The 12,260-nt window shown below is 36.6% G+C and overlaps 1 protein-coding gene across 2 annotated transcripts in view; it reads right to left on the bottom strand.

The window, feature by feature from the left end:
* Positions 1–1,358: 1,358 nt before the first annotated feature.
* BMS1 (BMS1 ribosome biogenesis factor) overlaps positions 1,359–12,260 on the bottom strand; it is a 22,364-nt gene continuing 11,462 nt past the window's right edge. Inside the window, exons 12-22 of one of the 2 annotated variants that reach the window (XM_010187644.1) lie at positions 12,030–12,111; positions 11,050–11,126; positions 9,830–10,012; positions 7,907–8,095; positions 7,130–7,310; positions 6,549–6,607; positions 5,495–5,617; positions 4,307–4,454; positions 3,246–3,421; positions 2,582–2,743; positions 1,359–1,883 (exon numbers count right to left, since the gene is read on the bottom strand). In XM_010187644.1, coding sequence (XP_010185946.1) covers positions 1,647–1,883; positions 2,582–2,743; positions 3,246–3,421; positions 4,307–4,454; positions 5,495–5,617; positions 6,549–6,607; positions 7,130–7,310; positions 7,907–8,095; positions 9,830–10,012; positions 11,050–11,126; positions 12,030–12,111 — 1,617 coding nt within the window. In that variant the 3' untranslated portion in view covers positions 1,359–1,646. The remainder of the gene's footprint in view (positions 1,884–2,581; positions 2,744–3,245; positions 3,422–4,306; positions 4,455–5,494; positions 5,618–6,548; positions 6,608–7,129; positions 7,311–7,906; positions 8,096–9,829; positions 10,013–11,049; positions 11,127–12,029; positions 12,112–12,260) is intronic. The other variant, XM_010187645.1, reaches the window with a different exon arrangement.

The raw sequence follows: 12,260 nt of genomic DNA, 5'->3' as shown, positions 1-12,260 counted from the left end.
AAAGCCAACAGCTTTGTTGTAAATCTCTGAAGGCAGCAGTTGTCTATTCAGCAGAGAATCTTCAATTATTTAAGCATAAATCATGTTTTCATATTGACATGACCTCAGCTGAATCTCACAAGGGGCAAAAATTACCAAATTAATTTGAGTCAGGCTTCAGCCTAATATCATATAGGCAAAGATGGATGCACTAGAATTTCAATATTAGTACACAGAACATGACATTAATTATGTAAACCTTGAAATGCTAGACATTCACAAAAAGAATTCTACAAAACCATTCAGCAGAAAGCTTTTGTGTGAGGCAGCCTGATCCCACACGGGATCTCCCATCTGAGATAGCAAATATTACTACAGTGTAGTAATAATGAATTTTGGCTTGATGATAAAGAATGAACTCATTCAGGAAGGAGACCAAGAAATTACTGATGTTATCTGACCCACTGCCTGTTCAAAGATGAAGTATTAAAAATACGTATATCGCAGTAACTATTTGATGCCATATATGGCATAACAAGAATAAATTTCCTCTGCTCTTCTTCTTCCTCTGCTTCTCCTTCTCTGGAGACATTCAAAACCCGCCTGGACGCCTTCCTGTGTAACCTCATCTAGGTGTTCCTGCTCCGGCAGGGGGATTGGACTAGATGATCTTTTGAGGTCCCTTCCAATCCCTAACGTTCTGCGATTCTGTGATTCTGCTCTTCCAACAGAATGATTGTTCAAAGCCTCTTTTCTTGCCAAGAAAGATTTCAACTCTCAGTTAATTTAACAGGACTGAAACAATCTACTACCTCTCCTCTCCACTGATCTTAAGAAAGTCTACCACCATATCATAAAACCAAGCTGGCTGGACACAAGATGCTCCCAAAGGAAGCAAGTTACCTGCTCTGTGCTTCACAGAAAATCACCATGTAGCTATACACATTTGGGAAGGGTCCGATACTGCTTGCCCAGAAAGTGGCAGTCACTGAGGGATCTACTGATTGTCTCAGCATGACAAAGCCAGTCAAATAACAGAAGATCTGGATGGAACACTATTTGGTATATTTAAGAACCGCTTAATATCTAGCCAGAAGTGGAAAAAAACAAGATGCTTTCATGCAGGACCAGATGATCTGAGTACAGGAGTGAGCTACTCTGGTGGCATCTGCTAGCATATCAAAGCTACAGAAACGAAAATTCCTGCTCAGTAACAGGTGATCTTCCTTCCCGCCTTTTAATGGAAGATTTGCCAAGGGCAAAATTTAGGCAATGGCTGAAAGCACTGCTAACTCAGGAACACATTTGGAGACATTCAGAGGAGTTCTTTCTCCCACAGAAGTCCACCAGTGCCAAGACAAAACACAAAAACTATATTCTGTAACTGACATTAAAATCTTTATTGACTATATAGAATGTGCTGTACGGATAGAAATATGCTGAAATACAAATTCCTCCATAGTACCATGTAGAAAAACCACAATCCATACTTCTGCACCTTATTTATATACATTGCCAAATGCATTCAAGAGCATGAATAAGGTCCTATTTGCCTCTTTTTCTTTTCTTGAATGCATGTCTAGTGTAGTCCAAGGCTTTTTTATTTCTTCAACAGAAAATTGCAAAACTACTATGCTTCCTCGTTTGGCCTGAAATATGATTAAGTTTTACATACTCTTCTCTCCCTTGCTAGATCCTTTCAAGCTTGACTTCTGTCTCTTTTTCTCCCTTTGTCCCAGTATGCGATAGACTTTTTTCTTAGCCTCCTTTTGCCTTTTGAATTTCTGTTCATCTTCCTTCTGCTTAACTTTGAGATATTCTTTAAGCTGTTCCCGATGCTTTACTTTGGCTTTCCTTATCTTGTAATTATTCACTGTACTCAAAGCACTGAGTAGGGCTGATATCTAAAATAGAAAATAGAGAATCAATATACAGACAGTTCAGTTTGGTAAGCAAGAAACAGCTGAACATCAGCAGAGGTTAAATATATAATGAAATTCAAGGTAAATTCCTAACTATTTCTGCACCTGTTACCCAATTTCTAAAATGGTTTAATTATTTATCTTGCTAGAAAGTTAATCAAAGGTTTAACTTATGTAAACTCCAATTTCAGTTAGAGACTATGCCTAATTGCTACTATAGAACACTTAAACTGCAGTTTGGATTTTCTTGCCTTTGCAAGCACTCTGTAATTCTCCAGTTTTGAAGCAGAGTATTTGCTTCAAGTCCCATCTGTGTTAATAATGCACAGCAATGATAAGTCAAATAGAAGATCAGAGCTGCCAATTTAAGTCACCCATAATGTGAGAACACCACATCAAACTGAAATACCTTGCAAGTGCTGTGACAAGGACAAAAGTAATATTTAGGCTTCAGGTGACCTACTAGTTTAAAAAATAGACACCATCCACTCAGTGACAGTTCCATATATGTTCTGCATGCCAAAAAGAAACAAAACAAATTGTAGGTAATAATTTTTCACTAGGAGCATAGATGTCCCTAGCAGTAGCAATAGATTCAAGTGCTAAAACAGTAGTTAGAAATGGTCTAAGCAGCACACTTACTCTTTGGGAGTTCTCTTTTCAGAACAAGTGATAATTACCTTCTTTTCATGAGGCTCCCTGATAACAGCTGGTCTCCACTGGTCTTTTGGAGTCTTGCCTTTCTTCTCAAGATTCTTAGGTTTGTTCTTAAAAGGCAGTGCCTTTTGCAGTGCTTTAGGAATATGGAGCTTATTGAAATGTCTCTTTTCCCTCACAATAGGCTAAAAGTATGAACACAGAAAATGTAAGATTCATGATCTTAAAAAGCTTTTATTTTCCATGTTTCAGAGGAAAAAAACAATACAAACAAACAACATCCTCCCTCAAAAAAAGCAAACAAACGACAATAAAAACAAAAAAAAACCAAAGGAAAAAACCCCAACACTCATTCCCTTGCACCAAACTGTGAATGGTCAGTTCAGCCCAATTTTACTATGACAGAAGTCACAATAAGCTTTTGAAGAAGACTTCCACCCTGCAGATTACTTTCTAAACTTTCATTGACCCACAACAATTTGCTTTCCACTGCTTTACTCCCATCTCATGTCAGAAAAGACTGTGCCTTGAGGATAAAAATATAAAGTCACACAAGCATATGTATGAACATGTATTTACACTGCTCTCAGTTTGCACAGGTCTGAGGTACAGTGCCAGTCTGACTGTGATCACTGTTTGGTTTAATTTTTAAAGAAAAAGAAAAAAAAAAAGACACCTCAAACATACCTTATAGAGAGAATCCTTGTTTTGTTTCAGTTCAATGCCTCGCTCGTGCCTCAGCTGGCCTGTTGTCTTCATTCCGCTCCAACTATCTTTCTCACCTACTGGCTTCAGCAAGGATGTTACAGGGTTATAAAATCTTGGAATAGAAACAGGATACCAAGTCCTTACAAAGACGATATCTGAAAGAAAAGAAAATGTCACTTGACTCTGTAACAACACAGTTCATCACATCCACACTCTAAGCAAAGATTGCCTGAATAGAAAACCAGTATCTAGATCACATCCTAGTACTGTGTTTGTTATATATACCCAATCTCTTCAACATTAGGCAAAAAGCAATGCAGCTGTTTGTACACTTGGATTCTGCAAAACCCCATAAAGTCATAAACAGTACATACTCCTGAAGTATACTTATACTCTAATTCATTATTTCCATTCAATTAAGGAACTAGCAACAGAGTTCATATATGCACCTCTGCCTGTACTATTACTGACAAAAACAATTTGATTTTCCCCTATTTTTGTAAAAGAACTAAGTTGCTTTTATATTGCACTACCCATGATAACTATGGATGTAGGAAAACAGAGGTCATATAAACCCAGATAGGTACAAACTCACATTCTCAACACCACAGTGATGCTCAGCAAACATGGCAGATCACTTAGCCCTATCCATGGCAGAATTTCCCCAAAAGGTTAGGGAAGAAAGTTAGCTGAAGTTACAATGCCACTCTTTGTATTTTCTTTTAACACTTGTACCACTAATACAATTCATCTTCATACTCAACAAAAGCATACTATGCTGTGCAGAACAGTTTAAAACACTCAGAGAAATAGGTCTCTAAGACAAACATCTTCATAAGCATATGACTTCTGTGTATAACTGAAAGAAATCCAACATAATATGTACTTTTTAAAAAGATCATTCTGCAGCTCACCAGATATTTCATGCTCTTTGAATTCGCATCTCAATTATCAGATTTCAGAGATTCTGAGATGTGGCTTTTCAATCTGTGAAGCGGGGTGAAAGCTGTGTGATAACTCACATGGAAAGTGCAACTTACCACTCATCAGCAACTTGTCTTCAAATGTTGCTCTGAAAGCACCTACTGGAGTTCGGAGGGCCTTTTTGATCTGTCCTCGGATACCACTCACAGTACGAATCGCTGCACCTTCAAATTTAGCTACTTCCAACTGAGAGTTAAACATTCCCTGAAAGTGAGAATTAGCCACCATCATTCAAGATGCTAAGTTTCCCTCTGTGACCTACGTAGGCCACAAAAGCCTAAGTTTTTGCAGATATAAAGTAGGAAGAACATAACATTGTCTTTATACTAAGAGTGCTTGTCATACCAAAAATGTACTGAGCTGACTTTAAGGTAAGCTACTAAAAGTTATCTTCTTAGAGTCATATACCACAAGCAAGGCTTCTTAGCATTAAATATATGCATCTAAAATTCTAAACCAAAACATATTAAAGATAATCTGTCCAGTTCTCTTTTAAAATCATTTGCTGAAACACAGCATACCTTAAAAGCAAGTAGGCTGCCTTAAGTCCCTAGCTGTGAGATTCTCATAACAAAACAAGTTCTCTCCAAGGTTTGTGCTTCTTTCATAAGCCGCAAGGAAGTCCTCAAAAATCCTGTGTATTCTTAGTGCAAATGTTTGAGTGCTTCACTGCTGAGATCAGTGCTTAATTGCTTACTGCCTCAAACACAGAATAACCTAACCTCTTCCTGAGCCTGAAAGCCCAACTATGGACAGTTGGAAGGTCAATGAAAATTCACTTCTGCAACACTTCCTGCTCCAAACACATCTGTAACTCTAATTGTGAAGTCCTAGGCACTGCTTGAAGTCATCTTTTGGAAGTCGGCTGAAGCTCAGTGGGATCAAACTGCCTGAATGACACCAGAGACAGGTTTGCATTCTCCAGAGGTGTCTGCCACTGTGGGAAGCTAATCAGTGGGTTTGAGGAAGGAAGAGGGAGAAAAAAAAAGACCAAACAAAAACCCACCATGAATGTCAGCCAGGAAACCATTGTCTGGTTAACAGTAATTCATACTTATTGGCAAATGATCAGTACCTTTAGAGACCACACTGAAGAGAGCTCAAAACAAAACAAAGAGCTACTGAGAACCGGAGCACTATGCAACAATTACGGGGAAACTTCGTCCTCTGGAAAGACAGATGGAGTCTCAGGTTGCACTCCTTCCTAACATCAGTACATGTGGTTTTACAGCATGCATACCTACCTTAATGAAAGAAGTGTTCTTAAAAATTTTGAATGGAAAACCGGTTAGCTTTAATTTCTTTACAATAGTTATGGATTTATCTAAATCAAGCACAACTCCTGTCGCAGCAATCCGAAAATCAGGCTGAAATATAGAGACATGAAAACCACCAGTGAGGGAACTATTTCACTGATACAATTTTGCTGCTTTTTAGAGTTTGAGTTCAGAATTTATAACCTTTATAGGAGCACAGTAGCATGACAAATGCAAATTGACTTCAGACAGACTAGTTGAGGTGCTGCTGACATAACATTCCTACCATTCACTAATGAGGTTTTCAGAACTGCCATTCTAATTATCTTGGCAGCAATCGAAGAGTCCTTGTTATCAACCTCAATGTGTTCTCTTTATGAAATAAAATCTGAGATAAAGTCTCAAAGGAGCAGTGCTTTATGCACTGCTCTAAGTCATTATTATTATGCTGGAGACACATGACAAAAACAGCCTTTTAATACATACATATAACAAGGTGACTGCACAATAGGACTGTTGTGCTCATTACAATGCCATGCAAAGCTTTTGTTATATGTTGAACGTAAACATAAATCTATCTCTGGGTAATATATATGCAACAAAAATCATGTTTGATAAATACTGCTTTAATTCTATTTAAATTAATTCAGATACCCATAAACATTCTAACAAGATGTGGATAAATGACATTGAGGGCAAACTTTTTCAACAAGAATATCAGTATCTCATCCTGGAAAAACATTTTAAAAGTTATCTGAACACTTAGTACCTGAAAATCAAGTAGGCATAAATCCTTCCACAGAAAATAATAAAGCAATATTTGTCATTTTCAGTGTAGCAGATGAAAATTGCTAAAACCCGCCTTCATCCAGTTTCCTATCTCATCACAATACACCTTTCAAAAGCTTGAGTACAGTTCCTACTTTCTCAGTTCCTATAAAATCACTGCTTCACCATATGTAAACCTTCTTCCCAAAATCTATGTATTTTATCCAAAGACCCATATAAAGCAGTAATCAACTTTTTGTCATAACAAACCTACCGTTGTGCCACTGACAGACTGAACAGCCAAAAATCCGGTACCCTGAGGAGTGATGGGCCCTACAAAAAAATAAAGAAATAATTAAAATTAAAAGCTTTACAACACAACATCTGGCCCCTATTTAAAGTCAGAAAGCTTAGAAACACATACCAAATATTCTCAATTAATAAAACCAAAGAAAAGTTCAAAGCATTCAACCCATTATTCACATATATAGCCACACAAAAGTTAAAGAAATTTGTAACAAGAAGTTACACATGTACAGAAGCATTTACAGGGTTGGGCCCATAATGTGTGCAAGTGTCTCTCTCCACACAGCCAACAAATAAGATTCCTCTTTGATATGACACAACCTAGCAGAATGCTCAGAATCTGATTAAAAACCAAATAATTCACAAGTAATAGGCAAGTGCCTACTTTCCCATACTATTTGGTGTTATTCTATATTTCATGGGGAACACAACTTTTTAAAGACTTCTAATTCCAAAACCTACTAGCTGTATTTCCTGATAGATCTTGTAAAGCATGAGAATTTTATAGTGATTAAGTGATACAGGATAGTAACTCCAGAACACCCTCACCCCAAAATGTTGCTCCACAATGCATGTGTTGTGGTGTGTACTTCAGAAGCCTATGACGTCCATTGTGATCCTCAATGTAGAACATGGGGATAGTCTGAAATCGCCTCCACCCTAATGAGAGGATTAATGGATCACGTGTCTTAAGTATCTTCTTATACCATCGGTGCTTCTTCAGGCGTAACTAATTAGAAGAAAAGATGAACAATGCTATTACAGGATAACAACATTAATTCCGATTTTCAAGCCTTAATTTTCAGGAATGATTGAAAGCAACTTCCATCTACACTAGAATTTTTTCTTCAGTAAGCTTCGTATCTTTGAACATTCTCATTAACACTAGGTTGACTGGAAAGATAAAGCTCATCAGTATTTCACTCACTTTGAAGTCTTGTTGTACGCATACAAGCAAGTATTATATTAAAATATATGTCCTAGTAACTTTTCTATAGCCACTTGTCCATAGACCATGAACCTCAGAGTACCAATTATGTTTCCAATTTAGCCATCACAATATCAGACCTTAGTCCTGAGACTCCTCTGCAGGTGAACATTAAACAACTTCTTCTTCCAGTTATCCAATCAAGCCTGTAAAAAATCCAGTGTCTGCTACTATAGAGTTAACGGTGTCAAAAGCAAATTCCTTATTCAAGAGACAAAGCTGAAGGTTTCTCTTTGTATTTACTGTATCTTTAATAAACAGGAAACAAATAATAACTCCAGACACTCTGAAGCACACCTGTACTGATACAAAGCGCACTCACAGCTTTGGCTACATACCTGTACGTACCCGACATTTCCTTCACTGTTGCCTAGACCACCCAGGATAATGGGATAATGAGGGTCAAAATTCAGGACAAATTCACATGGGACATTCTCAATCTCTATTCGAACATACATCCCGGGCCGGAAGCCCTCATACTGCACTCTGGTCTCATCATCTTGATCTTCAAATTCTGCTCGATTAAGCTATGTGACAAAGAGAAAGTCACCGTTTGTTTTACAAAATTCAAGTATTAACAACTTCTTCATGAGGTGCCAGTTCTATTTAAAACATGCTAACATTTATATAAATCTTTCGGGAAACATCTGATAGGTTTTGTGACTTTTTATTCAGAGCAAGATCTCTGCCACCCTGAATTCCTTCCAATTTGAAATCCCAAGTGGGCCTGTTAAGTCTACTTGAAAGACAGTACCCAAGAGAAGCAAATGACTGAGCGATTTCGATATACCTTTCATAATGGCGACTTTGGATTTTAAAGATACAGCTGTCAAAAGTATGTTTTTGATTTAGGAGCCCAAGCACCTTTTAAAGTTAAAGTCCTGATCTTTAAGGTGTCACTTTATGAGCAGGCTGGCAGCTTAAAAATATTTCTGTGCATCCTCACAAAGTATATAATCAAAAGTGCCTTTCAAAGCTCTTTTGTAACACATGAATGCAGATCTTGTGTAAATATTTAACATGTGAGTAACAGATGCCTCACTCTCCTGTTCTAGCTCCTCATGTTCAGCTACCTATAAGACACCATGTTTAAGCAAACAAATTATTAATTTAATTTCTCAAGGTATTGAGATACAGCACAAGTCTTCTGGTACAAGTTTATTTTCCTAGAAGCCTTTACACATCCCCAGTTTGAGATCCTTGCCCTTCCAGCCTGCAGTAGGAATATTGCTGATATGTTTCTCTGTAACAAACCTCAAGTGAAACAGTTGTAAATTGTCTAGTATTCTTTTACTGGAATGTCCTTCTTTATGCTAAAAGTCCGCTTAGTAAGTACATCAGCATACCAGAGCTCATATAATCACTTATGATGGAGGCTAATGCAAGAAGGTAACGATTAATGACTATTTAGCACAAGATTTTGTCAGAGGAGAAGACAGTGAAGTTACTAGCAACGTAAGTCAATGTTCTTCCAAGACAGCCAAAGAAAGAAACTACTTCTAAGCTTACAAAATTTTTATCTAAAAAAGCGAGACCTGAACAAATTCACCATCTCCAGTTCTAGATACAGTTACCCCGAAGCCTCCTACGAGACCAGTGGACCGAGAACAATGGTCACCAATTATTTTTATCTCAAAATAACTTGACAGTTTGATGAAAAAGACTGCCACACAGAACTTGCGTATCCATTAAAAAAACATTGCAAAAAACACACTAGAAATAATACCGTAAAAATATTTTACACAAATTATTACGAGAAACATTTTCACTTTCCTACACATAAAAGATGACTCCCCCCCACCCCCCTTGTCCCTTCCTGGAAGGGAATCTTGTCTCTCATGTTTTAGTTTTGGGTTGGGTTTTTTGGGGGGTTTGGTTGGCTGCATTTTTTTTGAGACTTGTCATGCTAGTTCTACCACTAAGGGACAAATGGATAACTGTTTAAAACTTATGTAGATTAAATTTAGATGACACATCCTGAATTACTCAGTGATTTAGGATACAGTTTAACTACTTAAGTAAATTTAAATTAAGCTTTCGGATGTTTGTCTTGTTTCCTTGGTTTTCTTTCCAGCTAATGGAATAAAAATGTTCAACCTTAAAAAAAAAACCAAAACGCAAGCACATATTTCTGTGTGTGTACTTTCTGAAGTAGCTCCAGAATGTCATGTCTGTCTCCACGAAAAAAAAATCTGCGCAAACTCTGCTGGGTATTTTTGAAGATGTATAGCCAGAACAACTGCCAAGTTAATAGCTTGTACCTGTGCTTGTTTATGCATTTCTTCTTTCAGATCATCAAAGTAAGTGGCATCCCCTTCATCATACTCTGCATCAAACATTTCTTTCAGTTTCCGTTTCTTGTCCATGCGCTCCTTTTTCTTTTCCTCCTCCTCAGGTTCTGGTTTGGACATTTTTCCATCTTCCTCCTCCTCTTCACTTCCAGACTAATCAACAGTAAGTTATCAAACATGTGAAACAGTTCACTGAAAACAATCCATTCTGATTAACATCTTAATACAGAGATACTAAGTAATATTTTGGCATAATACCAATTATTAGCCATTTAAAAAAACATTTCGATTTTATACAGAAATTTGTAAGTTATTCATACAAGCAGGTTTAACTTCAGCAACGACCAAAACATTTCATGATCTAATGATATCCCTTTTCACTGAGAAAACTTCTTGACTGAACATTTATTTTAATGTCCGAAAACAGACCCTAGAACTGTCCTATCTGTTTTTCTACAGCTAAAAGAAGCATGCATAGTAAAAGTGGGAAAAAAAGTAATTGTTGATCCCTTCCAATAATATTGTCCTGGAAGGCAGCACTCTAGAGATCAGAGAGGAGTTCACAGACGATTTGAAAACTGCCAAAATGATGCTCTTACCCTCAATTTTATAATGAAATGCAAAGCTATCAAGTTACTCAGTCTGAAAAAAAAAAATAAATTGATTTTTCAGTCTGTATTGTCACAGACAACTACAGCTCGGTTCTTGGAAGATACTCAAGCCACAGCATAAAATTGCTTCCATCAGCCTCTTTTATGCAGCTATGAGGAATGACTAGGAAACTGTGTCAGTTTCCACAATTTGTTGTGTTTAAACAGAGCTCTTTAATCTTCTGCAGCAGATGAAATCACAAAGTACAAACTGTTACCATTACATTTGGTTTTAAAATACTTCTCATACCTGCAGATCCTCTAGGTCTTGATTTAGCCTGACACCTACTGTTAAATAAGTGAGGTGACTTCTCCAACATAATTAACATTTAACAGCAATTCAGTTTGAGACAGAAACATGCCATTCTAGATATTTATAGGTTCCAAAGTCCATAATACATATACCCCTTCTTCCTTGCTCCCATTGATTTATTTCCTATTGATTCCTGAAAACTAAATTTATTACATATGATGCTTATCACTCAATCAGAAACTTATATAAAAGTATGTTGTTAAAGAACATAAAAATACATGTCAGACCTCATCTTCTTCAGCAGCACGCTTTCCTTTATGCACAACACCAGTTTCAAGATCTTCAAAATCTCCATACAGTTCTTCTGTAACAATAAGCACCCAAGATAACTGACAGTTAACCATTCTGTTGTATTGTTTCAATTTCTCGTATTTTCAGAATCGTTTATTTCTCAGTACATTTTTGTAGATTAGTTTCAGTCCAAATATATTTTCTTCCCATCAACAGTTTTATAAGTCTATTCTACCCTCTTTATAGTTTCTCTATAGTTTCTTCTTTTTCCTTTCAATACCTTTATGATTTCAAAAATGTAAATAAAGTTTAGATCATTCCAAAGGATCACACAACACATTAGTTAGCACTCTAATGACAAGGCACCAGCAGAGCAATCAAGCTCCTATCTTTAATTTTCAAAACCAAAATTAATACAAAAATTAAATATAGCAGAAAATTTTAAAGTTCAAAACAAATGCTTACAGAAGGCTGTCAAACCACCATCATTTTGCACGTAAGATACAGCCATATTAATAAAATTTTCTAAATACTTCGTAATTAAAACCAAACCAACAAAAACACCTCTGAAACATCAAAACATCTGAAGATAGATCTCACTTTTCAGCCAAATGTGAATGACCACTTTTTCTTCCCATTAAAAAAAAATCTGCTTATTTCTACTGAGACTATTCGAAAGAATAAACCACACACAGAGGATGAATAGCTAAACTCAGATACATAAGTCAAAAGTTGGCATGGCCAAGTGTTGACTGAGGACTTTATTTCTTAATTTAACTTATAAATCCTATTTTTCAGAGTAAATTTTCAGACTGTATACTACTTGCCTACTGTTTGTATAGAGATTTACAGCAATGTTTAATCCATTGTATCAGTATAACACTTTAAGTAATAGTTTGAAAAAAACTGCAAGTGTATCACTAATGCAAAACATCAGTATGTATATATCAATCATTTTTAGAAGTCTCAGACATACCATCTTCCTCCAACAACTTTGCTGCATCTTTATCATCTTCCCACTTTCCAGTAACAAAGCAGTCTCGAATACTGCTCATAACCTGCAAAATAAGAAGTGTCAGTGCCTTGTATAGTTAGAGCTTGTCATCAACAGCAACATTTTCCAACAGGTTCCCCACTCCTCCATTAGAGATAATCTGACAGTCTCAAGCACAGCTCCACATCAAGACTTCGTTACCAAAACTACACA

The sequence above is a fragment of the Mesitornis unicolor genome, unplaced genomic scaffold (genome assembly GCF_000695765.1).
Source record: "Mesitornis unicolor isolate BGI_N332 unplaced genomic scaffold, ASM69576v1 scaffold53696, whole genome shotgun sequence".
Taxonomy (NCBI): Eukaryota; Metazoa; Chordata; class Aves; order Mesitornithiformes; family Mesitornithidae; genus Mesitornis; species Mesitornis unicolor.
This window is presented reverse-complemented; position numbering and strand designations above follow the sequence as displayed.